Below are 24,183 nucleotides of genomic sequence, written 5' to 3'. Positions count from 1 at the left end.
CTATACTAAGGTAAACATTTCTCTCCTTCAAGCTAGCCTTCAGGTTTTTACTATTTCTAGAGCTGCAGAAGGGTGGTTGATATGGTTTAGAGAGCCATTGTGGCAATTATTAGTTTCAGTTTAACAAAACAATGGATAATTGTTTGTACTCTAAGCACTCAGGTGGGAATTTTCAATGGAAGTTGGGTGCCTCATTCCCACAGGCTCCTTTGAAAACCCAACCCTCAGATACCAGTGTTGTAAAAATACCAGCTAGTGATTCATGTAACTGTATTAGCCAATATTTTGACACAGTAAACTTTTCAAAAGTAGTTAAGTCCCACTGAAAGTTACTTATGCCTTTTTGAAAATTTACATCACATAAAAAATGAAATAAAATAAGAAGTTAAAAATTTCAAACACACATTTTGCAAATTTTCAAATTGCAAACACACATTTACAGACACTAAGCAATTATTCAAAGGATAATTTCAGTATGAATTCTAACCTGTGGTGAGGATTTTGCTGTGGAATTTCCCAGCCCAAGTTTTCCATAATCTCCATCTCCAAAAGCCCACACCATTGAGCCATCTGTGGACACAACTACAGTATGGTTTAGTCCACAGGCCACCTGGTAATTGTAATACAGTTTTAATTAGTTTTTCATCAACTTACTGAAACAAAAAATAAAATGCCATATTCTGAAAAAAACCAACAAAACAACCACCCCCCCCCGAAACGCTTTTCTAAATATTTAGAAAAAATGTTAAAACCTTTGTTTAAAATTTTATACTAAAGAAATGTAGTAGGGTTTATACATTGACACCCTTAGATAACATTCTTTAGACAGTTCTTCCCTCACCCAAACTATAGAACAGCTTTCAAATTATATATCCTCACTGGAGTTCTTTAAACATTAATTCACTAATGGTTAGGGCTAAAAACAACAAACCCCAATTTTATCACTCCCTTTTTCACAATTCAATGTTTATAAATGTTGCAAAATAGGGACACACCATTTCAGCAAAAGGATCAGATTATTCAATAAAAAAAAATATGAGAGATTATTATGGTTAGATATTTGAGAGTGTTCTGAGTGTATTAAAAATGCAGAGGCAGTAAAAACCAACAAAAATTATAAAGAGAATTTTTAAACTGACACTACTAAGGATCATAGCAACTGAACATCCTCAAGCACAACAGTTACTAACAAAATACATTTTGTTACATAATTTCATGTAAGTAACACTAGATAAACCATGCCTGTCCAATTTGATAACCCTCCAGTGCTGTCACTCTTTCAGGAAGTTTCTTGTTGGAAGTGTTTCCTAGACCCAGTCGACCATAGTCACCATTTCCAAACGTAAACAGTTTGCCATCTGCTGTCACCACCGCTGAGTGTTTAAAGCCACATGACATCTAGAAGCCAGAATTAATATGAATTTTAAAATGGAATATTAGCACCATACAATTCAAGAAAGAAGAGAAAAGAACCTTCTGAATGCAGACCTAGTCATTCACTACAGTTTAACAGGACAATTAAAAACTAGACTAACTGAATAAATTAACTGTTTTAGACTCTTCTTGTATTTCAATAACAATGTCATAAAACAATTAAAAAGTCTGAATATAGGATGACACGGGAATCAAATCATAACCAAAGACAGAAGAGTTTTTCCCACAACCCTCCCAATAATCTGTTTGCACAGTAAAGAAAGGAGTTTGAGTTCACTTCCTTTAATTTGTACCAGCACACCTAGCTGGGATTCTTATTTATATTTCTGTGATTACTTAATTCTTTAAAAAAGTGTGCTAACTGATTTGCCTTGTTTTCTAGTATTACATTACCAGGTCAATTAAATACTGTGTAAATTCCCCACCTCTGTATTCTGTTCCCCATCTTAGTCTCAAAAGAATTACTTATAGCAAAGACCTTTGTTTCAGTTTTTATTTTAAAATTTCCCAGGAATTTATGAGTGTTAATTACAATTTTTTTTTAAAAAAAAAAGGGTGAAAATCGGAGCAAAAAATTAACTTCAGAGTTTTCTGGGTAAATATTGGGGGATGATAGGACAGAAAAAAAGCACAGTGTACCTAGTGTAATGTATCAGATTTTCTTAATATAATCAGTATTTTCAGTGGTTCAAAATTTGGATGAAAACCAGTAAAAAACAAATAATAGCTTTTGTAAAACTCAAGGATTTTTTTTAGTAAAAATCAGTAAAAACTTAAAATGAAGGGCCTTATCAACAGTGAAGAAAGGAATTCTCTCTCTCTCAGTAAAGAATTTAGACTCCATTATCCCATGTTTGTCAAAGAACGTCACAATACAGTGCATAAAATATCAGATCACCACGTACACTATGTCTGATAAGTCAGCTCATCCCCTGGTTACATCAAAAATATAAAGATAGAAAAGTTTTCTAATGAACCATGATATGAAAGATAAAATGCCTCCCCCTCTGTTTACAATATTGTTCCTGTTCATATAAGTATCAACTACTTAAAAATTAATAACTGCCTACATGTTACAACACGTTTGAATGCAGAATGTTTGAAACATTTATTTGAAATTTGTAAAATGTGCAATATTAACTACAGGAAATGTATAGTTTTTCCAAAACTAAGCATAATGTTAAAAATACGGTATTTTTCTTAAGGTATCTTCAGCAAAACTGTTCTTATTTTAGAGATGTAAAACTATAGTAGTAATCTTTAGCCAGTCACTACCACTTAGATGCACAAAATTATTTTATATTGCAAATATATGGAAAAATCAATGATGTCCTATTTGTCCATGGCGAATGCAGACAAAAACAACTTTGTAGTGTTTTAATATTTGAACACAGATGCAGCTAAGCATGAAGATACAGTGGTTGCCTTAAGACAGTCAACATAGTATGTCAGTCATATTTACTGACATTTTCAAACTGAAACTGAACCAAATGATAGCATATATGATGGTAATTGAGATTAAAAGTATGTACTGTCAACTATTCAAGTCAATATAGATATATTGCACAGTTGCAATCAGCATAGATGTTTGGGCTGCAGTCCTTTAGTATAGGAGAGGGAGCTGCCTCAATGCATTCTTCACAAAGTGTCCTTAATTTTGAAACCAACTCCCCAACTTGGTCTGAAACCATCTGAATTTCTTGACCTCCAGGGCATGCTGCAACCTTGTTTATCTACCTAGGCTTTTGAGGAGTGAAGGGCATGAAAAGGGGCCGATATTTGTGTGGCAATAAAATTATTATTGGGATTGATTTATATTAATTTGTTATTGTTTGTGTGTGTGTGTGCAGACTAGCTGCTGGCTTTGCTTTTAATTTTGGTTAAAGACACCAACAGCCAAAGACAGGCACTTTTTGGTATAGTTTTACAATACACATCAGTACTAGTACTGTATTTCACCATTTAAGCGAATTTAGAGCTAGTGAAAAAAACTAGTTTGACATAAGAACACCATACTGGATCAGAATAATGATCTATCTAGCACAGTATCCTGTCTTACAACTGTGGTAAGTGCCAGATTCTTCAGAGGGAGTGAACAGAACAGAGAAATTTATCTAGTGATTCATCCCTTGTCATTTAGCCCAGATTCTAGTGGTCAGAGGTTCATGGACACCCAGGGCATGGGACTGCGTCCCTGACTGTCTTGGCTATCAGACACTGATGGACCTATCCTCCATGAATTTATCTAATTCTTTTTTGAACCCCTGTATACTTTTGGCCTTCACAACAGTCGCAACAATGAGTTTCACAGGTTGACTGTGTGTTGTGTGAAGCAGTACTTCCTTTTGTTTGTATTAAACCTTCTGCCTATTAATTTAATTGGGTGACCCCTGGTTCTTGTGAGAAGGGGTAAACAGCAGTTCCCTATTCACTTTATCCATGCACTCTCTCATGATTTTATAGACCACGATCATATCCCCGCTCAGTTATATTTTTTCCAAGGTGAAGAGTCATAGTCTTTTAAATCTTTGCTTGTATGGTAGCTGTTCCATATCCCTAATAATTTTGGTAGCCCTTTTCTATACTTTTTCCACGCAGTATTCAAGGTGTGGACACAGCATGGATTTATACAGTGGTACTATGATATTTTCCATCTTATTATTTATCCATTTCCTAAATGTTCCTAACATTCTGATAGCTTTTTTGATTGCTGCTGCACAGTGAGCAGATATTTTTAGAAAACAATCCACGGTGTCTCCAAGATCTCTTCCTTGAGTGATGGCCGTTAATTTAGATCCGATCATTTTGTTTGTATAGTTGGGATTATGTTTTCCCAGTGTGCATTCCTTTGCATTTATCAACAGTAAATTTTATCTGCCATTTTGTTGCCCAGTCACCCAGCTTTGTGCAATCCCTTTGTAACTCTTTCAGTCTGCTTTGGACTTATCTTGAGGAATTTTGTATTGTCTGCAAACTTTGCTTCCTTACTATTTACCCCTTTTTCCAGATTGTTTATTAATATGATGAACAGCACTGGTCCCAGTACAGATCCCTGGGAACCCTGCTATTTACCTCTCTCCACTGTGAAAATTGTTTATTCCTACTCTTTCTTTCCTATCTTTTAACCAGTTACTGATACATTAGAGGACCTTCCTTCTTATCCCATGACGCCCTTTGCTTAAGAGCTTCTGGTGAGGGACCTTGTCAAATGCTTTCTGAAAATCCAAGTATACTATATTCACTGGATCACCACTGTCCACATGTGCTGACACTGTTAAATAATTCTAATAGTGTGGCGAGGCATGATTTCCCTTTACAAAAGCCGAGTTTCCTCTTTCCAACACATTGCATTCACCTCTGTGTCTGATAATTCTGTTCTTTACTATAGATTACACCAATTTGCCTGGTACTGAAGTCAGGCTTTCTGGCCTGTAATTGCCTGAATCACCTTTGGACTCTTTTATAAAAATGGGCACCACATTAGCTATCTACCAGTCATCTGGTACAGAGGCTGATTTAAGCGGCAAGTTACATATCACAGTTAACAGTAATGCAATTTCATATTTGAGTTCTTTCAGAACTCTGTGGTCTGGTTCTGGTGACTTATTACTGTTTAACTTATCAATTTGTTCCAAAACCTCCTCTAGAGACCCCTCAATCTGGAACAGTTCCTCAGAATGGCTCAGGTGTGGGAATCTCCCTCACATCTTCTGCAATGAAGACCAATGCAAAGAATTCACTTAGCTTCTCTGCAACAGCCTTATGTTCTTTGAGCGCTCCGTTAGTGCCCAGTGTGCCAGGATTGGGTCTTCTTGGAGTCAGGTCGCTTGGGAATGCTAACCTCCACCTACAGCTAAATACTGGCAGGTGACCTAGAGACTGAAAGAGGTGCAGCACAGACAGGAGCAATGGAAGCTTCACCAACACTACTCTACTAGTCCACTAAACTTTCTCACACACACAGACACACACACACACACAGAAGTTTTGTGCTGCTGACACTCTTAGCTGGGAACTTGACTGAAACCACCAACTCATTTCACAATGGCCAGAGAACCATCAGCTGATGACGACTTTTATTCATTACTTACCTGTGCTTAATTCGATTTTGTGACATTAAAGAGAAAGTCTCCACATTCCACTGTCAATCCCTGTGTGAACCATCCAGTTGCCTACCAGCATTTATTAATGAGCCCTAGCTAATGTTCCTAGCAGCAACTATTATGTCTACATTTAATAGGTGAATAATAAATTTGTTTTTGAACCTGTGCCACTTCTTCTCCTTGTAAGGCCTCTATTTGCCTGGGTCTGCGCTGTCTGTCACTGTTCCCATGGCCCAGTTTACCATAATCTCCATCTCCCCAGCTAAAGACCTCACCACTTTCTGTCAAAGCCATGGAATGTCCATCGGATCCACAAGAAGTCACTAGTTGTGTTACAACAAAACCTTAAACAAAATGAAAAACAATATCAGAATAAGTTAGAAATATAAATTCAGTTATTTTGCATTGTACAAAATAGTCCACAATAATAACAATTACAAGCTAGTGAATGGAATCAGCTCTGTATATACAACCCTGTATACAGTCTTCCTTTACTTTAAGATATAACTTATGCTTGAACTGCTGCAATAACAAATATTATGTTAATAATTATCTAATTCTACTGTGCTAGTCTATTAAGTTTGGGTAGGTGTTCAGTTACATAAATGTATTTCCTTTTTCAGTCCTACTTAAAATGATAAATAATAAAGTTTAAAAACATTAAGTAGGCTTGAATAAATGCATCAAAAGAGACTCAGACATGTGTTTATCTGTTCAAATTAATATGAATATAAGATTTTTATTAAAGAGAGTAAAGTACATTATTTTATTCAGTAAATCTGTGTAAAGACTTAGACAATTGTCCTTTTAGTTTTTGAAATATCAACTTCTGCTTCACTAATAGAACAACTCAAAAAAATTAAGACAATTTTACCTTGAAGTGCTGAAATAACAGTTAACACATGAAGGTCATCAGAATTTCCTTGTCCCAATCGGCCATAACTCCCTTCTCCACAAGCCAAAACTGTACCGTTAGCTTGAATGACAAAAGTACAGTTCTGACCACAAATAACCTGGTTAAAGAAAGAAATTAGGGTTTTTTAATGCAATTACATCACAAACCATGAACCAAAATGTGCTAACTTCGTCTTTATTCATAACCTGAATTGAGACTACAAAGCTGAAAACAGCAGGTTCTGGACAACCACCAACATATTTCTTGGCCCTGGTCTACACTAGGACTTTAGGTCGAATTTAGCAGCGTTAAATTGATGTAAACCTGCACCCGTCCACACAATGAAGCCCTTTATTTCGACTTAAAGGGCTCTTAAAATTGATTTCCTTACTCCACCCCTGACAAGTGGATTAGCGCTTAAATCGACGTTGCCGGCTCGAATTTGGGGTACTGTGGACACAATTCGATGGTATTGGCCTCCGGGAGCTATCCCAGAGTGATCCATTGTGACCGCTCTGGACAGCTCTCTCAACTCAGATGCACTGGCCAGGTAGACAGGAAAAGAACCGCGAACTTTTAAATCTCATTTCCTGTTTGGCCAGCGTGGCAAGCTGCAGGTGACCATGCAGAGCTCATCAGCACAGGTGACCATGATGGAGTCCCAGAATTGCAAAAGAGCTCCAGCATGGACCGAACGGGAGGTACGGGATCTGATCGCTGTTTGGGGAGAGGAATCCGTGCTATCAGAACTCCGTTCCAGTTTTCGAAATGCCAAAACCTCCCAGGGCATGAAGGACAGAGGCCATAACAAGGACCCGAAGCAGTGCCGCGTGAAACTGAAGGAGCTGAGGCAAGCCTACCAGAAAACCAGAGAGGCGAACGGCCGCTCCGGGTCAGAGCCCCAAACATGCCGCTTCTATGATGAGCTGCATGCCATTTTAGGGGGTTCAGCCACCACTACCCCAGCCGTGTTGTTTGACTCCTTCAATGGAGATAGAGGCAATACGGAAGCAGGTTTTGGGGACGAAGAAGATGATGATGATGAGGTTGTAGATAGCTCACAGCAAGCAAGCGGAGAAACCGCTTTTCCCGACAGCCAGGAACTGTTTCTCACCCTGGACCTGGAGCCAGTACCCCCCGAACCCACCCAAGGCTGCCTCCTGGACCCAGCAGGCGGAGAAGGGACCTCTGGTGAGTGCACCTTTTAAAATACTATACATGGTTTAAAAGCAAGCATGTGAAAGGATTACTTTGCCCTGGCATTCACGGTTCTCCTAGATGTACTCCTAAAGCCTTTGCAAAAGGTTTCTGGGGAGGGCAGCCTTATTGTGTCCTTAATGGTAGGACACTTTACCACTCCAGGCCAGTAACACGTACTCGGGAATCATTGTACAACAAAGCATTGCAGTGTATGTTTGCTGGCATTCAAACAACATCCGTTCTTTATCTCTCTGTGTTATCCTCAGGAGAGTGAGATATAATTCATGGTCACCTGGTTGAAATAGAGTGCTTTTCTTCAGGGGACACTCAGAGGAGCCCATTCCTGCTGGGCTGTTTGCCTGTGGCTAAACAGAAATGTTCCCCGCTGTTAGCCACGGGGAGGGGGTAGCCACGCGGTGGGGGGAGGCAAAATGCGACCTTGTAACGAAAGCACATGTGCTATGTATGTAATGTTAACAGCAAGGTTTACCCTGAAAGAGTGTAGCCACTGTTTTATAAAATCTGTCTTTTTAAATACCGCTGTCCCTTTTTTTTTCTCCACCAGCTGCATGTGTTTCAATGATCACAGGATCTTTTCCTTCCCAGAGGCTAGTGAAGATTAGAAAGAAAAAAAACGCACTCACGATGAAATGTTCTCCGAGCTCATGCTGTCCTCCCACACTGAGGGAGCACAGACGAATGCGTGGAGGCAAATAATGTCAGAATGCAGGAAAACACAAAATGACCGGGAGGAGAGGTGGCGGGCTGAAGAGAGTAAGTGGCGGGCTGAAGACAGGGCTGAAGCTCAAATGTGGCGGCAGCGTGACGAGAGGAGGCAGGATTCAATGCTGAGGCTGCTGCAGGACCAAACCAGTATGCTCGAGTGTATGGTTGAGCTGCAGCAAAGGAAGCTGGAGCACAGACTGCCACTGCAGCCCCTCTGTAACCAACCGCCCTCCTCCCCAAGTTCCATAGCCTCCACACCCAGACACCCAAGAACACGGTGGGGGGGCCTCCGGCCAACCAGCCACTCCACCACAGAGGATTGCCCAAAAAAAAGAAGGCTGTCATTCAATAAATTTTAAAGTTGTAAACTTTTAAAGTGCTGTGCTTAAAGTGCTGTGTGGCATTTTCCTTCCCTCCTCCACCACCCCTCCTGGGCTACCTTGGTAGTCATCCCCCTATTTGTGTGATGAATGAATAAAGAATGCATGAATGTGAAACAACAACGACTTTATTGCCTCTGCAAGCGGTGATTGAAGGGAGGAGGGGCGGGTGGTTAGCTTACAGGGAAGTAGAGTGAACCAAGGGGCGGGGGGTTTCATCAAGGAGAAACAAACAGAACTTTCACACCATAGCCTGGCCAGTCATGAAACTGGTTTTCAAAGCTTCTCTGATGCGTACCGCGCCCTTCTGTGCTCTTCTAACCGCCCTGGTGTCTGGCTGCGCGTAACCAGCAGCCAGGCGATTTGCCTCAACCTCCCACCCCACCATAAACGTCTCCCCCTTACTCTCACAGATATTGTGGAGCACACGGCAAGCAGTAATAACAGTGGGAATATTGGTTTTGCTGAGGTCTAAGCAAGTAAGTAAACTGCGCCAGCGCGCCTTTAAACATCCAAATGCACATTCTACCACCATTCTGCACTTGCTCAGCCTGTAGTTGAACAGCTCCTGACTACTGACCAGGCTGCCTGTGTATGGCTTCATGAGCCATGGCATTAAGGGGTAGGCTGGATCCCCAAGGATACATATAGGCATTTCAACATCCCCAACAGTTATTTTCTGGTCTGGGAATAAAGTCCCTTCCTGCAGCTTTTGAAACAGACCAGAGTTCCTGAAGATGCGAGCATCATGCACCTTTCCCGGCCATCCCACGTTGATGTTGGTGAAACGTCCCTTGTGATCCACCAGAGCTTGCAGCACTATCGAAAAGTACCCCTTGCGGTTTATGTACTCGGCGGCTTGGTGCTCCAGTGCCAAGATAGGGATATGGGTTCCGTCTATGGCCCCACCACAGTTAGGGAATCCCATTGCAGCAAAGCCATCCACTATGACCTGCACATTTCCCAGGGTCACTACCCTTGATATCAGCAGATCTTTGATTGCGTGGGCTACTTGCATCACAGCAGCCCCCACAGTAGATTTGCCCACTCCAAATTGATTCCCAACTGACCGGTAGCTGTCTGGCGTTGCAAGCTTCCACAGGGCTATCGCCACTCGCTTCTCAATTGTGAGGGCTGCTCTCATCTTGGTATTCATGCGCTTCAGGGCAGGGGAAAGCAAGTCACAAAGTTCCATGAAAGTGCCCCTACGCATGCGAAAGTTTCGCAGCCACTGGGAATCGTCCCAGACCTGCAACACTATGCGGTCCCACCAGTCTGTGCTTGTTTCCCGAGCCCAGAATCGGCATTCCACAGCATGAACCTGCCCCATTAGCACCATGATGCATGTATTGGCAGGGCCCATGCTTTCAGAGAAATCTGTGTCCATGTCCTGATCACTCACGTGACTGCGCTGACGTCGCCTCCTCGCCCGGTATCGCTTTGCCAGGCTCCGGTGCTGCATATACAGCTGGATAATGTGTGTGGTGTTTAATGTGCTCCTAATTGCCAAAGTGAGCTGAGCGGCCTCCATGCTTGCCTTGGTATGGCGTCCGCACAGAAAAAAGGCACGGAATGATTGTCTGCCATTGCTCTGATGGAGGGAGGGGCGACTGACGACACGGCTTACAGGGTTGGCTTCAGGGAGCTAAAATCAACAAAGGGGGTGGCTTTACATCAAGGAGTATTTCAGGCAGGACTTCATGGAGGGTTCCAATAGGAAATCGTGCACCTAAGTTATCGTTCTTATTGGAACAAGAAGGTTAGCTTGGCCTCTGATTGATACATGGCTAGATTTACCTCGCTGCACCTTCTCTGTGAGTGACTGCAGTGTGACCTAGAAGAATGAGTCCCCTAGACGGGGGAGGGGGGGAAGCAAATGAATACAGAACAAATCTGGTCTATTTCTTGTTTTGATCCACTCCATCTATCTTTTACATCTTTGGCTGGCAGCAGACGGTGCAGAAGGACTGCATGCCATCCACATCTCATGGCTGCTCGGCAGAAGATGGTACAGTACGACAGCTAGCCATCCTCATCTCTTGCCTGCCCGGCAGAAGATGGTACAGTACGACAGCTAGCCATCCTCATCTCTTGCCTGCCCGGCAGAAGATGGTACAATACGACTGCTAGCAATCCTCATCTCTTGCCTGCCTGGCAGAAGATGGTACAGTACGACTGCTAGCAATCCGTATTGCCTGCCTGCTCACCATAAGACGGTTCAATAGGACTGACTGCAGGACTAAAGAGAATGACCTGGTCAAGTCACTCCAAATTTAGTCCCTGCGCCCATGTCTGCCCAGGCGCTCCCAGCCGACGTGGCCAGGAGCACCTCGGACATGACGATGACGGCTACCAGTCGTACTGTACCGTCTGCTGCCACAAGGCAAGGGGTTGCTGCTACTGTGTAGCAATGCCGTACCACGTCTGCCAGCACCCAGGAGTCATAGGGTGACTGTTACCTGAGTGGGCTCCATGCTTGCCATGGTATGGCGTCTGCACAGGTAACGCAGGAAAAAAGGCGCGAAACGATTGTCTGCCCTTGCTTTCACGGAGGGAGGGAGGGAACGGGGGTCTGACGATATGTACCCAGAACCACCCGAGACAATGTTTTAGCCCCATCAGGCATTGGGATCTCAACCCAGAATTCCAATTGGCAGCGGAGACTGCGGGAACTGTGGGATAGCTACCCACAGTGCAACGCTCCGGAAGTCGACTCTAGCCTCGGTACTGTGGAAGCGCTCCGCTGAGTTAATGCACTTAATGCACTTAGAGCATTTTCTGTGAGGACACACACACTCGAATATATAAAACCGATTTCTAAAAAACGACTTCTATACATTCGACCTTATTCCACAGTGTAGACATACCCTTAGTTTAATCACCTAACTGTTACTTCACTTATTCTGAATTTAGCAGAAAAATACGTTTTAAACTAAGGGGGTTTTACCACATCATCACATCACAATAAAATTCCTTCATTCAGTGTTTTGGATGAAGGTGGCCCCTGGAGATCTAAAAACGGCACCACACACAAAAAGCTCTCTTTATGATTTAGCTTCAAAGACTTTCCCTTTCTTTGCAAAACTATTTGGTCTGGTAGTATGTTCTCCAGTGAGATTCTCAATGTATTTCTTGCAGCAATTTGGTTGTCTCATTATTTCACCCTGTGCTCCAGCATCACATTATTTCAGAAAGCAATCTTGCAACATGGATTATATTAAAACTGTGCAAATATTTTTTTACATTGTACTCACTCTAATCCTAAGAAATGATTTTGCCAGTTTCTTGGTGTGAATTTGACAAAAACTATAGCAAATCTAATAAAAATTCTAACTGGGGGGAAAGTACCTTATACATTTCGGAGTTCTTTTGTTTTCTGGAAAATTAGCACTGAGTCCAAAAGGGATATTGATAGATATTTTGTAACTAACAACTGAAAATAAGGCAATTTGTGAAGAATAAAATGTAAATCTCTCCTAACACTGTTACCTGTTGAGCCTGTGAGAATGAAGGTGCTGCTACTGGTATCATGACATTTCTACCGGCTTCTGCTAGCTGCCCATGGCGCCCTGCTCCCCATAGATACACATCACATTTGCCACCAAGGTGCCAATCCTATGAAACAGCATAAAGGAGCACTTGAAAATTATATTGATAATTTTAGTATTTTAAATTTAAAATAATCAATTTTACTAACCTCAGGCCTTGATGTTGCCCAAGACATAATCTGCTCATCCATACCATTAATCCATTTACTGTTATCCTGAATGATTAAAAACAGGTATATTAGGGTCAGCCCACCATTTGTGCATTATTCTTTCAGTTAATAATCTTTAAATAGTCTAAATAGTTTAAATACTTTAAATAGTCACTTGGAAATGGCAAGCCTTTTCCTAGATGAAAAACGGTTATACGGGTCTACTATTGAACAACAAACAGCTTTTGAACATAAATGTAAAATAGTTTTAACTGTGACTAAAGCAAAATTTATGTACAAATTATTTTAATAAATTCATTCATATTCAGTATTACTCATGTAAACTTTAATGTATCATTGTTGTCCTTGGGGTACACCTATTTTTCTTAATACTGGAATCTAACATTTAATATTGTTACCATAAGAAAAAATTCGGACTCATGAGTGTCTAAAACTACTTATGGTAAAAACGGTTGCTTTTAACTGCTGCAGTGGAAAACAAGCTAAGTGTGCCACTCAAAATAGGCTAGTGAAGGAAGATGTGACAATGGGTTCAAGAAATGTACAGAAAAAATAAAATCTTCCTTGCAGATTTGGACCAACAACCTGCCAAGTCTAATAGCATGCATCTTGCACTGGTATATGCCCAATGCTTCAGAAAAAGGCAAAACCCCATAGTGCTCTTGTACACAGAAGGGAATCCTTCCTGATCACTGTGATAATCTATATGAATATTTAAAAATAAGGGACGAAGGTATATGTGGGGTCAATAGGTATATAGCAAGGAAAGCAACTAGGAAGAGCCATAATTATGTTTTCCCTATGTAGCCTTAATTTTAGGAGTACATAAGTGAAAGTATTTATTTGCAAAATTATACATACTTACTGATAAAATCCAATAAATACAAAGTTTCCACTTCAGGTTCACCTGTCATAGCCCATTATATTGGCATTTTGGTAGTGCCAATATAGTTAAAGTGTAGGACTACTCTGAAAAACTACTTTAAAGATGGCATAATAGGGTGCCATTGCATTTCAATGACTCCATATAAAATTTACTCTGTCTACACGTTACAAAAATGAATGAATGGTCAGCCCTGCAAGCTCCCCTTGGAATGTCATAGTCAAGCCAAATTCTCACTGGTTTATGTAACCATAATAGAGGTTCTGCAAATGGAACTTTGTTAGTTCCGTTGATTTGTGAACCAGAATTAGTCCAGCTCACTTTTCCCTGTGTCAACTCTGCAGGCTAAGACAATATAACAAAAACTGACTGTAGTTAGTAAAGCAAGTAGATATGACTCTGAATAGACACAGAGGGAGCAGATCTGCTAAACAAGGAAGATGCCACTTTCACACTATTAGTTCTATTACAAATATTTATATGGCACCAATTGCCTCATTTTATATCAATTAAAATAAAGTCTATGCACTCTCTTGGTATTTCCATTAAGTAAAGCATAACAATTTACTCTTTACAAACTTTTAAATTTTTTTAGGTAATTATTACAGATGTTATCTGCACAATATAGTGCATGCTATACATATACTTAATAATTGGCAGAATGAAGTGCATATTACCATTAGAAGTATAAGCTCATCCTCTGGCACAGGCTCCAGATCTGGAACAGTAAAGGATTCTGGAAACTGTGCTCCTTTGGCCAGAGCTTCAGCAGCTTTTATAGTAGTTGAAAAACATTCTAACCAGGCCCACTCTGTAGGATTCCAAGCTGAGGGATCGGGGAGGCAGTTCTGGTGATGAGGCGGTATCGGTGGATTACACAAAAGCTGATCGAGGTGAAGCCCCACAGCAAGTGAAGCCAGGCACTGCATATAAGGGCTATGAACAAGCTGATCTCCACAGACCACATGGGGCTAGAGGGAAAAAAAAATGGAAGGTCAACATATGAAGCTAGAGGCATACTTTCATCACTTCAGAAATAGTAATTCTTCAAAGCTCTTTCTATAGAAAAAATATTTCCCAGAAAAACCCCTTTCCAATAATTTTCATTCATTTCCGCACAATGAATCGGGACTATTTGTCAAAGTATCAGACTTCACTCTCGTTCGGTATTTGAAACAGAAATACTGCAAACATATTAAAATGATTTCACTAGCAAATGCACTTCAGCATATTATCAGAAATTACCATTTTTTAGACAAGGTACATCACTCAAATATATTACAATATAAAAACATTTTTTTAATTTGGTTTTTCTCTCTCTCTTTTTTTCCCCTTTCTTCTTTTTAAGTAGAATACATTATTGACTAGAATAATTTCTTAACCTAAACAGCAAATTTACAATAATTTGATGTATTTTATGAACAGTTTAAATAATTCTCTGAAAAGCCTACAATAATTTTCTCTTCATTTTCTTCTGCATGTTAAGGAAGACACAAAATCCAGCTTTCAAACATGATTTTGTTTCTCTTCAGTTGGGAAATTCTGAAGAATGAAAAGCAGAAGTGGAGAAGTGAGCACTATTACATGCCTGAATGAAAATAACCTGAAGGAAAGAGGTTACTATGGCATTACAACAAATGATGAATAGAGATTGAGAAAACTGTAGATGGTGACAGATGCTGTAGCCATAAACAGATGAGGGAATGCATCAGAATACCAGCAAAATAAAGTATTTGTGACATATCTCTATGCTCCTAGGTTTAAAGGCCTCAAATGAGTGGACAGAATTTGGAGATGTATTCGGGAAAAGGATATGTAGCAGACTTAGCTGCCCGCTGCATGGAGTGCTGTATTGTACCAGCTAGAGAGAACTGGATAGGTCTAATGGAAAAAATGTACCTTGGACTCCAAATTAGGGATGTAAAAGTTTAACCAGTTAACTGATAAACTTGATGCTTATCGGTTTCTGTTAACTATTAAACTCCACCCAGGGTCCTGGCTACCACCCTGAGCAGAGCCCTGGAGGCGGGTCCAGCAGTGGAGCCCTGCCTAAAATGTGGTGGTACTGCAGCACCCCCCACATCCCTAGCACCCCAGTTAACCGTTTAACTAATAGAATTTTAATCGGTTACATGGTTATTGTTTTTACACATTATTTACATCCCTACTCCAAATTGCTTATTGATAGAAGTAAAGCAGCATCCTAGTTTGTATGGGAATCTGCAATGAGGTTTTGTTATTAAAGGTCATTACAAAAGAAGACTGATAAAAGAAAATGTCAGATAAGTTTTGCAGAGTTTCCTGTAACTATTCTGGCAGAGATTCTGTAGTAGACAGAAAAAGGACTTTACAAATTTGATTCAGACATATGACCAAATATGACAGGTTTCAGAGTCCACATGTTTTAAAGATAGAGTGTGTCTTGGTTAGCCATTGTGAAGAACTATATTAGAGTCAAGCCAGAGAAAAGACGATTAAAGTAAGTGATGGATATCTTGTAGGATTGTCTGGTTACAGTTCAGGAAATCAAAATAGCCTGAATCCAGTATCCAATTTGTCTGGCAATCCTGACATTGTCTTGTGTCAACAACAGATGTCAACAGGTGGAACAAATCTAGATTTCAGTGTGTAACAACAAATTCTATCTACACTGCCCCCATCATTTATACTGCTCACACTGATGGGAGGGACATGACACAGGACTGGCAATGCCAATAGGATCAGAATCCTTGTTTTTTAGTTAAGCCAGTTGGTTTATTTTTAAAGAGACTAAGCAGAATAGTATCTCTCTCTCCTATTTGTTTGAGTAGAGATACTTTCTTTCCTCACAACTGGTTTTCTGGGAAGTATACATAGGATCCTATGTCCTTCTTGGTATATCGGTGCCCAACTCAGGAAGGTTAGTTCACAATTTCTATAATTTCTAAAATTCTTTAGGACATTTATTCTATTGACTGCTCAATAGTGTTAAGGCACACAGTGATTTCTGTGAAGTACCTCCAGCTATACAACTGAATAAATGGGAGAGAGAGTAAGGGCATGGAAAGTGCTAATGGAGTAGTTCAGCAGGCAAAATCACATTTATTTGCATCCGGACCATATGTTAATTCCACTGAAGAGGTGCAGATATTAATACCAGCACCAGAACTGCAGATCTAAATACACACTTCCAGAGAAATCTGTAAATTCCTGTATTAAAAAAGAAACACTGGCTATATTTCATAACAAGGCCTTGCAAGAGATTTTGTGAAGATTATTTGTATACCAGCCCTTACAGTCATAAAGAAGCTAAAATAATGAGATTCTGAGTGGATTTTGCACAAAGAAAAATGTTCATATATATGCAACAAATTGTTTTCTGAGACATGAGAGCAATCTCCTAGCCTTATCATTTCTTATTCTAGAGGAGGATGCAAAGTAATCAGGACAAGTTTAACACCATGTTTAAGGTCATTCAAATTAGGTCTCGAAACAATGTTTTGAAAAAACATGTGGATACCACAGAAAATTAAAACAAACAAAGGTGAGAAAAGCCTAACTTCCTGGTTGTTTTTTTTTTTTGGTTGATTGGTTTTAAGGGAATGTGTGTGGGCGGGGGAGGGGAGGAGGAGGGGCGGGGAAGGCAACCTGATAAAGGGTCAGTTTGAGGCTGCTTTATCCAAGTGCTGCAGTTAAAACAATACAGCAATTCGTGTGTAGTGGTGCGGTCAAAGTGAGTTAAAGAAGAAACTTCTAGGATAGCTGAAACACCTATTTAAGGCCACAAGAGCCAAGGATCTTGTAGTAGGTGACAAAACAAGAGGAAGATCAGAAACAGCCCGACATTAGGACAATGTAGTTCTGCTAGAGTACTCAAAAGAGAAACTATAAATCTGATGTCCAAAGGTGGGATTGAACCTCAACAAAGGTTTCTTGGGTTGACCGTCAAAAGTTTAAGACAGTTGAAATTCAAGACAGACATCTAATGTTACATATGTCAGTATTTGATGTTCCGCATTCAACTATTCTTACCTTTTCATAGGCATACTGTTCCTGAAGCATTATTGGCAAACGTTCCAAGAAAGCCCTCATGCAAGGGGCCATATTTAATCCTAAAACTCCCTGTTGTTTCAGTGCAGTCCTACATGTTGCAAGGACGTGATTGGAAGATATCCACTCTGATGTGCAATTCACCACCAACACATCCTGTTCAACAATACAATCACCAGATACATTTTATATACCAGAAATTAAACAGAGGAAATATGCTTATTCAGATCAATCTGACTACTCTCACTAATTGTCTTTGTCCCAATACTGCTCAACACCTAAAAGTATCAGTGTGAGTAAGTGACAATGCTGAGTTGAAAGAAAAATTATGTACCTTTATCATCTGTGTATTTATACAACACTTTAAACAATTTGTCTTAGACAGCATTATAAAATGGGTTGGTAGCACCTACTATTATTAAGATTGCCTGATATTTCTCATTATAAAACCATTTTCAGTTTCTTATATCTTTTCTAAACTCTAGATGTTTGAGCTGAGGTTTTCTATGCTGGGTGTCATCCTCAAGATGAAATTTTTTGAAAAATTTCAACCAAAATGGTTCCAAAAACTAGGCTAGGGAAAAATATATCAAGAACAAATCTCCTTCTTTGACAGGGTTACTGGCCTATTGGCTGGGGGAAAGCAGTACATATGGATTTTAGTAAGGTTTTTGACTCAGTCCCACATGACATTTTCATACACAAACTACGGAAATGTGGTCTAGGTGAAATTAGTATGAAGTGGGTGCACACCTGGATGAAATACTATACTGAAAGTAGTTTCAATAGTTCACTGTCAGACTGGGAGGGTGTATCTAGTAGTACGTAAAAACACCCCCGCATATAAAATTTCAGCCCAAATGGTTAAAATTTGGTAAAATTATAACCCAATGAAAAATGAAGGTTACTCATCAGTACCACTTACAGGTGAGTAACCTCCATTTCTTCTTCGAATCACCTCAGCACATTCGATAGTTTGATAAATAGAACTGTCTTCCAAGGAAGATGGGATGTGGTTTTCTAATTAAACAGTGACTCAAGTACCACTTTACCAAACTGAGCATCTGACCAGGATGCATAATGTTTTGTTAACATAAGAATAAAGCTCCATGTCGCAGCTCTGCAAATTTCTGCAATGGGAATATACCTAAAACAGCATGCCATGGAGGCCACCTTTGCCCTTGTGGAATGGGATCTAATCCCTGCTGGGAGAGGGACAGAGGCTAATTTTTAGCTCTTTTCAATGCATTGCCTAAGCCACTTAGATAGTCTTTGTGAAGTAAATGCCTGTCCTTTATTATTTTGTGCATAAGAAAACTGATCTGATGACATTCTAAAGTCTTTGGTTATATTTAGATAGAAAGCTAAAGCCCTTTTAGCATCTAGTGCAGGGGTCGGGAACCTATGGCACGTGTACCAAAGATGGCACGCGAGCCGATTTTTAATGGAACACTGCTGCCTGCCGGGTCCCAGCCGCTGGCCCCACTCAGTCCGCTGCCGAACCCAGGCTGGGACCCTGGCAGGCAGCAGCATGCCATTAAAAATCCTGCCCACCCTGGCCCGCTCTTCTCCGCCCCCTGTAGGAGCAGGGTGAAGAAGCTTGGTCCGCGGTTGCTGCTGAAGGGCAGGCAAGGTCCCCCCTCCCCCATCTCTTCCCCCAGAGTGCTGTGTTCCCGCCCCTCCTCCTCTCCCTCCCTGCCGCCGATCAGCTGATGGCCCTTGCGAGGGAGGGGCAGAAGCAGAACCACAGCACGCTCGCTGCTCCGGGGAGGAGGTGGAGAAGAGGTGGGGATGGGGCCTTGGGGAAGGGGGGTGGAATCAGGGCATATACCCTCCAGCCCTGTCATAAATATAAAGGGAAGGGTAAACCCCTTTAAAATCCCTCCTGGCCAGAGGAAAAACCCTTTCACTTGTAAAGGGTTAAGAAGCTAGGATAACCTCGCTGGCACCTGATCAAAAGGACCAATGAGGAGACAAGATATTTCAAAAGCCGGGGGAGAGGGAGAAACAAAGCCTCTCTCTCGGTCTGTGTGATGCTTTTGCTGGGGACAGAACAGGAATGGAGTCTTGGAACTTAGTAAGTAATCTAGCTAGATATGCGTTAGATTATGATTTCTTTAAATGGCTGAGAGAATAAGCTGTGCTGAATGGATATTCCTGTTTTTGTGTCTTTTTGTAACTTAAGGTTTTGCCAAGAGGGATTCTCTATGTTTTGAATCTAATTACCCTGTAAGGTATTTACCATCCTGATTTTACAGAGGTGATTCTTTTTACTTTTTTTTCTATTAAAATTCTTCTTTTAAGAAACTGAATGCTTTTTCATTGTTCTTAAGATCCAAGGGTTTGGGTCTGTGGTCACCTATGCAAATTGGTGAGGATTTTTATCAAACCTTCCCCAGGAAAGGGGTTGTAAGATTTGGGAGGATTTTTCGGGGAAAGACATTTCCAAACGGACTCGTTCCCAGTAACCGGTGTTAGACGTTTGGTGGTGGCAGCGAAAGTCCAAGGGCAAAAGGTAAAATAGTTTGTACCTTGGGGAAGTTTTAACCTAAGCTGGTAAAAGTAAGCTTAGGAGGTTTTCATGCAGGTCCCCATATCTGTACCCTAGAGTTCAGAGTGGGGAAGGAACCTTGACAAGCCCCCTGCCATGAGCCGCTGTGGGCAGGGGGCTGGGAGCACCCCCATGGCCCTAGCCCACACCTCCAGCCCTCTGCCCTGACTCCTGTGCACCCCCCTAACACACACCCAGCCCTCTGCCCTGACCCCTGCACCCCCCATGATCCCAGCCCTGACTCCAGCCCCCGCCACACATACCCAGCTCCCCCACACCCCATGCCCTGACTCCTGCACACCCCTCATGTTCCCAGCCCTCTGCCCTGACTCCTGCACCCCCCACACATACCCATCCCCTCCACCTCATGTCCTAACTCTTGCACCCCACACATTCCCACCTCCACCCTGAGCACCAAACAAGAGCTCCTGCACACACACCCCCACATTCCCACCTGCACCCCTTGTACCAAATGGGAGCTGCCCAGGTAAGCACTCCACACCCAAACCTCCTGCCGCAATCCTGAGAGCCCTCCCTCATTCTAGCTCCTGGCCAGGCCCTATACCCCAACACCCAGCCTACTCCTTCACCCCCAGCCCTGTGCTCAGTGCACACCCACCCTCAGCTCAGTGCAGAGATAGAGGAAGGGAATGGGCTAGAACCAGGGAGAAAGTAGGTACCCACTCTATGTGGGCCGGGCTGGGATCCCAGACCGGCAATGTGCTGATCCGCTCAGCCCACTGCCGGTCTGGGGTCCCGGCCGCTGGCCCCGCTCAGCCCGCTGCCGGTCTGGGGTTCCGGACGCTGGCCCCTTGCCAGCCGGGGTCCTGCCCGCAGGCCCCGCTCCGCCTACTGCTGGCCTAGGTGAACGGAACCCCAGGCTGGCAGCGGGCTGAGTGGGCCGGCGGCGTAAGATCAGCATTTTAATTTCATTTTAAATGAAGCTTCTTAAACATTTTGAAAACCTTGTTTACTTTACATACGACAATAGTTTAGTTATACTAATAGAGAGAGACCTTTTAAAAAACGTTAAAATGTATTACTGGCATGCAAAACCTTAAATTAAAGTGAATAAATGAAGACTTGGCACACACTTCTGAAAGGTTGCCAATCCCTGATCTAGTGTTTGAAGCTTTGCTTTGCCTGAATGAGCATAGGATCTAGGAAAGAATACTGGCAGATTAACTGATTGGATGAGATGAAAATTGGTTACCACCTAGAATAAGAATTACAGATAGGGATGGAAAAATCACCGTGTCCTTGTGGAAAATAGTGAGAAGTGGGATCAGTCATTGTGGCTTGAAGTTTGCTTACTCTTCTGGCAGATGTTATGGCTATAACAAATACTGTTTAGATTAACAGGTAAAACCGTGAATATTCATTCAGATGCTCAAAGGAAACCTTTATAAATTGAGTAAGGACTAGGTAAAGGTCCCATGATGAAGGTGTATCTTTGACTGATGGATAGATGTTCACTAGACTAAGCCCTGGTCTGTAAAATATTCTGGGGTGGATCTTTCCCAGTCTTTCCTTTGAAGCTGTTCCATTTTGCATATGTAATTAGTCATTAGGCCAGAGACAGCAAGAAAGAATGACTCTAGAAACTGGTGGTTAGAGGACTCACTTGCGAAGTGGAAGACTCAAGTTCATTTCCCTGTTACAATTAGTATTTAATTATTTATACACAGTGGAACAGCTTTAACAACAGAGAGAGTCCCACACCATATCATCTCATAGTCCAGTGGGTAGGGCACTTTCCTCCAATGTGGAAGACCCAAGTTCAAATCCACATTAGCCAGAGTGGGAATTTACTTCGGGTCTCCCACATTCTAGGTGAGTGTTCTAACCACTGGGCTAAAGATCAAAAGGGAGAAACCGCTACTTCCAACCCGTTTTTTGTGACTGGTGCCTCAGTCCTGAAAAAAAAATTAATATTTTTTTTGACAAGAACTATTTGGCAAATTCACAAATAGATTTGGCCAACTGAAAATTGCATTTTTCAAATTTCACTATAGGCCAAAAAGAAAAAAATCACCCAGCTCTAATTGCAATAGAACACTAAAGAAAGGTACTGTACAATGCTAAATTTTACATTTTCAACCACAAAGACTATTTTAACCTTCTGAAGCAGATATTTCTTCTATGACAGACACATTTCACATCTCTGCCATAAAGAGGGGTGACATTTGTTACATGCAATAAATTTCAAAATGACAAAGCATTCACCTGGGTGCATATTTTTTTAAATTGATTTCCCCATTTCTCTCTTTTTCATACATGAAGTCTGAAATCTAAACAAAAAGTTTTTTAACTCTTTTTAAAAGATAAGATGGCAGTTGAGAGTCAAAACAATGTATTCTGCATGTAAACAGACAAACTATGTACAGCAGAACTTTAATTACTCAAGCTCCTTATTTGACAGCAAATGCGCGTGGATAACATGGACTAAGCAGAACAGGGAGAGAAATATGCTAGCAGTTTGTTAGAAAGAAAAGTTTGGGTAAATGGGCTTCTTTTTGTAATAAGAACCTTCCCTTACTACCCACAAATTTAACTCAAAAGAACAGCACTTTAATATACAATAATACCTTTGATCTATTCGAGCAAGCAGCTACTCCAACATCAGGGATCCATACTGCAGTTTGAATAGCTCCAGAACCAATCACAACACTTTGTAATACAGAGCCATCCTAAAACAAGAAATGTTTTGATCAATACACATATTTAGTTAAACATTTGAATTTATCATCCTGTAGTACTCTAAATAAACACCCCCCAAACATTTCAATTAATGCTTGTTTAAAGTATTTTAAACCCTTTGAACTAAAATTCCTATACGACAGTCAAAAAGGCATATGCGTTTTCCATAATATATTATTAAAAGTTAAAAATAGCATTGATATAACATCTTCTAAGTGTTTTACACAGTCTCAACAGCCAGTGAAGAAAGCAAGTATTATTCCCTTTTTTCAGAGGGGAGAAACAAAAGCACAAATTGGCTAAAGACCTGAGGTCATAAATGACTTGACCAGGCACATAATCAGTTGCAGAGCCAGAATTAGAATTCAGGTATTTTACCCCAAATCTTGTATTCATTATTCATGACTACGCTTCCCCTAATTTTATAAAGTATTTATCAAAGAAAACTACAAAGGACATAAAATTATCCTTTAGCTTTTGATCTTAAACATACCTATTTTAACAAACTTTAAGAAATATAACTAAGCTTTCATCACGGTTATTATTAGTAAAAGTCATGGACAGGTAATAAACAAAAATTCACAGAAGCCCTTGACCTGTCCGTGACTTTTACTAAAAATAACGTGGGGGGAGAGCTGATGAGGGGGATGACTGAAGACCAAGTGTGGGAGAGGAAAGCCCAAGCTGCGAGGGCCCTCTGGGTGCCGCAGCCACTCTAGAATCCATGAATTCTGTGACATCCATGGCATAATCTTTGAGTAATCTTAAATATAACTCAAAGACAACCTTACCCGTAAAGACCAAATGTTCATGAGCCCACCGAGTCCACCAGACACTAATACCAGTCCATCAGAGCTGAAGGCCAAAGTCCGAACAGGAGTAATATGTCCTCTCAGTTGATAAATGCACTTGGCATCTACTGCTTTTCTGTATCCATCCTGCAAATTATTTTATCATTATGACATATCCTGGATTGCATTTATAGAAAATTGTGAATAGAAGAGTGTTTCAGATTTAGACTTTTTTGCAACCAGTGTATAGATTTTCTTGGTTCAACTACTTTTATTTTAACAGGGAAAGCAGAATAAGGCACCATAAAAAGAAAAGGGCTTATAGAATTATTCAAGCTGATACAACAGACTACGAGCACCTACAGTGATGTTGCACTCTAAGTAAATATATCTAAATGCATATTTACTTAAGAAACCTTAGTTTTATTTGTAATTATTTTAGTCATGTTTTATAAGGATGCCTTTAACTTATTACCATCTATATTTTCCTCTTCGAAATACCATAAGCATTCAAGATCACATTACGGCTGGGTCTTACCATTTAAAAAAACATTTTAGTTAAAATTAAGTCGAGGCGAATTTATATGCGAAGAAACTTTCAATATTATTTTAGTTTTCTCTTTTGGAAATAACTGAATAATTTTAAAAGAACTAGATAGCATTACCAAGTTTTAGCCAAGATCAATAGCTCTTGCAAATAAGTTGTTTTTAAACCTTGACCTCCCGTTTAGAGTCATAGACCTTAAGACCATAATGGACCACCAGATCATCTA

The 24,183-nt window shown here is 40.8% G+C and overlaps 1 protein-coding gene across 9 annotated transcripts in view; it reads right to left on the bottom strand.

Moving 5' to 3' along the window:
• The window catches only part of HERC1 (HECT and RLD domain containing E3 ubiquitin protein ligase family member 1), a 217,521-nt gene that overhangs the window by 10,097 nt on the left and 183,241 nt on the right, over positions 1-24,183 (bottom strand). For all 9 annotated transcript variants that reach the window (XM_073303562.1, XM_073303563.1, XM_073303568.1 and 6 more), the window contains 10 exons: positions 23,411-23,557; positions 22,508-22,609; positions 17,351-17,524; positions 14,017-14,310; positions 12,436-12,501; positions 12,228-12,353; positions 6,412-6,550; positions 5,700-5,881; positions 1,243-1,398; positions 488-610 (listed from right to left, as the gene is read on the bottom strand). In XM_073303562.1, coding sequence (XP_073159663.1) covers positions 488-610; positions 1,243-1,398; positions 5,700-5,881; positions 6,412-6,550; positions 12,228-12,353; positions 12,436-12,501; positions 14,017-14,310; positions 17,351-17,524; positions 22,508-22,609; positions 23,411-23,557 — 1,509 coding nt within the window. The remainder of the gene's footprint in view (positions 1-487; positions 611-1,242; positions 1,399-5,699; positions 5,882-6,411; positions 6,551-12,227; positions 12,354-12,435; positions 12,502-14,016; positions 14,311-17,350; positions 17,525-22,507; positions 22,610-23,410; positions 23,558-24,183) is intronic.

The sequence above is a fragment of the Lepidochelys kempii genome, chromosome 10 (assembly GCF_965140285.1).
Source record: "Lepidochelys kempii isolate rLepKem1 chromosome 10, rLepKem1.hap1, whole genome shotgun sequence".
In the NCBI taxonomy this organism is placed as follows: Eukaryota; Metazoa; Chordata; order Testudines; family Cheloniidae; genus Lepidochelys; species Lepidochelys kempii.
Note: the sequence above shows the minus strand (reverse complement) of the source record. Positions and strands in the feature narration are given on the sequence as shown.